This window comes from Octopus bimaculoides, chromosome 26, assembly GCF_001194135.2.
Source record: "Octopus bimaculoides isolate UCB-OBI-ISO-001 chromosome 26, ASM119413v2, whole genome shotgun sequence".
In the NCBI taxonomy this organism is placed as follows: domain Eukaryota; kingdom Metazoa; phylum Mollusca; class Cephalopoda; order Octopoda; family Octopodidae; genus Octopus; species Octopus bimaculoides.
Window position 1 is genome coordinate 770,749 of NC_069006.1, and position 4,435 is coordinate 775,183.

A 4,435-nucleotide genomic window follows, 5' to 3' on the forward strand; every position below is an offset into this window, starting at 1 on the left:
ATAATTCTCATTCCAGTCGTTAGGTTGCAGGCCATGCTGGGGCACTGCCTTGAAGAATTTTTAGTTGAATGAATCAATCCTAGCACTCGTCTTTCTTTTTTAAAGCCTGGTACTTATTCTATCGGTGTCTTTTGCCAGTCTGCTAAGTCACAGGGACATAAACACACCAACACTGGTTGTCATGTTGTGAGGGGAGCGCAAACACAAAAACTCACACACACATACATATACACGATGGGCTTCTTTCAGTTTCCGTCTATGAAATCCACTCACAAAGGCCTCGGTCAGCCTGAGACTAGAATATATATATATATATATCTATATATATGACGGGCTTCTTTTAGTTTCCATCAATCCAATCGTGTTACAAGACTTTGGTCAGCCCAAGACTATAGTGGAAGACACTTGCTCAAAGTATTATGCAGTGGGACTGAACCCAGAACCATGTGGTTGGCAAGCAAGCTTCATACCACACAGCTGTGCCTGCACTTATATATATATATATTTTAACCATCACCATCAGTGGGATTGAACCCAGAACCATGTGGTTGGGAGGCAAGCTTCTTACCACACAGACACGCCTATGCCTATTGTAGAAGTATGACCAATTTATTGAACATAAACTTTATAACAAAATCTTATATGGACCCCGAAGGGCCAGACGGGCCTTGGTTGAAAACCACTGTTCTAAAGTACTGTCAATGGATTTGAACCTGGAACTGCATTGTTACAAAGTCAAATTCCTTACCACACAGCCACGCCTGAGCATCTCTGTTAGAAACATGTTATTTTAGTTATGCTTTTTTTCTTCTTATTTTTTGTTTTGTCTTTATTGCTTTTCTTTTCTGTCCCCAAAATAATAGATATAAAATGCAACAAACACATCAAAAAAATTAATTGTTTGGGGGGTGGGTTGTTGGAGGTGGGGCAGAGGGTGGGGATTCAAATGTTTTTAAAAAAAATTTTCTCAGTTTATATATTAATTTATTTTAATCAACTATTAATTAAAAATCATTTCCTTGGTTATATGCAAGAATATGCGTCGGTATGTGTCTGTGTGTGTGTGTGTGTGTGTGTGTGTGTATATAAACAAAATTTACGTGCATGTGTATACACACACACACACATGTATATATACATACTTCGATATTTCGGTGTATACGTCTATACGTACATGTGGGCATATATATATGTGTGCATACATAAGTGGACGAGTGTATGCTCCTATATGTATATGCTTGTGTGTCTATATATACATGTATGTGTGTGCATATGCATATGTAAGTGTGCATGTGTTTGCCTCTTATGTGTACACATGTATGTGTAAATATATATATATGTGTGTGTATATATATATGTATATATATATATATATATATATATATACACACGTGTGTGTATATATATATGTATATATATATATATATATACACACACACATGCATGTTTGCTTGCATGTGTCTCCCTCTCTCTGCTATTATACACATACGCACATATATATATATATATATATATATATATATATATACATATATATACAAAGAGAGATACAGAGAGTTAGGGAGACAGCAGAGTGTATGCGTGTGTGCATGTGTGTGTATTGTATGCATGGTGTCAGAGACTATATATACGCATGCATGCATGTATGTATGTTTCCTTCTAAACAACGAACAAACGCAATCAAGGGAAATACTCTCCACACCACTTAATTAACATGTAAAGAGAAAATATCTTCTAACGACCAGCATGAAAAGATATTGTTGTTGATGTCGTCGATGATGATAATGATGATGATGATGGTGTTGCTGTTGTTGCTGATACTGGGGTGGTTGTTTTGGGTAGTAATGTGCAGGGTGGAGAATCGGTACAGGGGTGGAAGCAACTGTTTTCAAAGAGACAGTTTATTTGATCAACAAAATTACAAAACACAGTCTTTTTTATATTTGTTTAATTCTTTGTTTTTATTTCTTAATTTATTCTTGTTTTCTTTTTGTTTGGTTTTATTTATTGTTCTTGGTTAAAAAAATTTTTTAAATTAATACACAATGGAAAGTCCTGTGAGGAAAAAACAGCTCAGAGCAGTTAGAGTGGAGGGCAAAAGGCTTTGTTTAATTTGTTACGGCTCTTTTACATTCTGAGTTCAAATCCACCGAGACAAGTTTTTGCCTTTCATCTTTCCTGGGTCGATAAAATAAAGTACCAGTCACGTACTGGGTTCATTATAATTATGCATTTAACTAACATGCACTTCCACCAAATTTTGGGCCTTCTGCTTAAATAATGTTAAGAATTTAGTGGCAAGTTGGCAGAAATGTTAGCACACTGAGTGAAATGCTTAATGGTATTTCGTCTGTTTTTACATCCGGAGTTCAAATTCCGCTGAGGTTGACTTTGCCTTTCATCCTTTCGGGGTCAATAAATTAAGTACAAGTTGTGTACTGGGGTCGATCTAATCGACTGGCCCCCTTCCACCAAATTTCAGGCCTTGTGCCTAGAGTAGAAAGGATTATTATTATTAATTATAAGGCATTTATATGCACCCCAGTATAGTGGAGATAATCTTACTTCTCCCTCTCTCGATATATATATATATCGTTGGTCTTCATGGAGGCAATGTAACTGATGCTGGTGTCATGTAACTACAACATAAAAAGCACCCGTTACACTCTGGGAGTGGTTGACATCAGGAAGGGCATCCTACTGTAGAAACCATACCAGATCAGACTGGAGTCTGGGAATCTGGTGTAGCCCTTCAGCTTACCAGCCCTGGTCAAACTGTCCAACCCATTCCAGCATGGACATCAAATGATGATGATGATAAGGCAGCGAGCTGGAAGAATCGTTAGCACACTGGGCGAAATGCTTAGCACCATTTCATGTGTCTTTACATTCTGAATTCAAATTCCAACAAGGTCTTTGCCTTTCATCCTTTCAGGGTCAATAAATCAAGTACCAGTTATGCACTGGGGTCGATATAATTGACTAGTTCCCTTCCAGGCTTTGTGCTGTTAGTAGAAAGGATTATTACCTCTGCCCCTTCACGAAGGCAGAGGTATTGTTTTCAGTTGCATTTGTTTGTCCATGGACAAGATATCCCAAGAAGCACTGGATGGATTCAGATGAAACTTTCAGGGATGTTTGGCCTCATGACTGGCACAAACTGATTAGATTTTGGAATCGATCCAGTACCAAACAAAGATTCAGGATTATTTTTCTGGCTTTTTTACTTAATTTTTGAGAGTGGTCGGGTTCATTTTTAGTATTCTCATTTGTGAGAGCAGTCGAGTTTATTTCAGATATTCTCGTTCTAAAAATCATCTCTGGCCAATCGTTGAGAGGACGTTGGTGTTGCCTTGGCAGAGGTTTGCGCTCTCCGAGTGCTCTTATTATTATCATCATCATCATTATCACTATTATTATAGGCAACAGACTGGCAGGAAAGTTAAAATATCTAACAAGATGCCTTGCAGTTTATAATAAGCTCTAGAGATCTTTATGCACTGAGTTCAAGCCCAGCCAAATTCAGAAATACCTTTCATTCTTCAGGGGGTCAGTGAAAACAGAAGCTGTGTTTTAATCAAAGGAGACTTCCATTCTGAACCAATAAATGAATAAATAAAAGTAAAGAATTTTATTGTCACAATTTCTTATTTAGATAAAATGTATCTTTGGAAATGGTTGCTTCCATCCATGTCGGGAAAAGTCACAATGAGGTTTTCTGCTATGTTTCAGTCACGGTGATGCTGATGGTGATGATGATGATGATGATGGTGATTGTGGTAGTAGTGATGAAGGTGATGATGATGATAATGGTGGTGGTGATGAGGATGGTGGTGGTGGTAGTGATGATGGTGATCATGGTGGTGGTGATGGTGGTAATGATGATGATGATGATAACAATGATGGTGGTAGTGATGATGACAACAACAACAATAACAACAATGATGATGATGATGATGATGATGATGATGATATGGAAAGAAGAGACAAACTGAACTGATTTGAATATTAATCTGGAGGAAAAAAAAATGAATTTGAAATTGATCGAAACAGAAGCAGATATTGAACTGGAAATAAATAAAATAAATTCAGAAAATCAAGAAAAAAAAAAGATAAAAGGAACAATAAAAACAACAACAAAATAGCAACAAAAAAACCCCCATTCCCCTCCCCCCTAAAATGCAAATTCTGCTGACCTTAGACGACATTTATCGCCATATTTGTTACTGTTTGGTTGGTAAGAGGTGTCTTCACATTGTTCACAGTATCGTCCATCAGCACATTCTCTCATTTCATGTCCTGCAAAAAGAGAAAGAAAGAGTAAGAGACGATGAGAGAGTGAGTTTTAGTGGGAGAATCAAAACTGAAGGAGAGATTGTGTGTGTGTGTGTGTGTGTGTGTGTGTGTGTGTGTGTGTGTGTGTGTGTGTGTGTGT

General features: G+C 37.3%; 1 protein-coding gene across 6 annotated transcripts in view; it reads right to left on the reverse strand.

Annotated features, from left to right (window-relative positions):
* The window catches only part of LOC106871338 (uncharacterized), a 362,069-nt gene that overhangs the window by 80,453 nt on the left and 277,181 nt on the right, over positions 1 to 4,435 (reverse strand). For all 6 annotated transcript variants that reach the window (XM_052977041.1, XM_052977038.1, XM_052977039.1 and 3 more), the window contains one exon: positions 4,197 to 4,299. In XM_052977041.1, the coding sequence (XP_052833001.1) occupies positions 4,197 to 4,299 (103 nt within the window). The remainder of the gene's footprint in view (positions 1 to 4,196; positions 4,300 to 4,435) is intronic.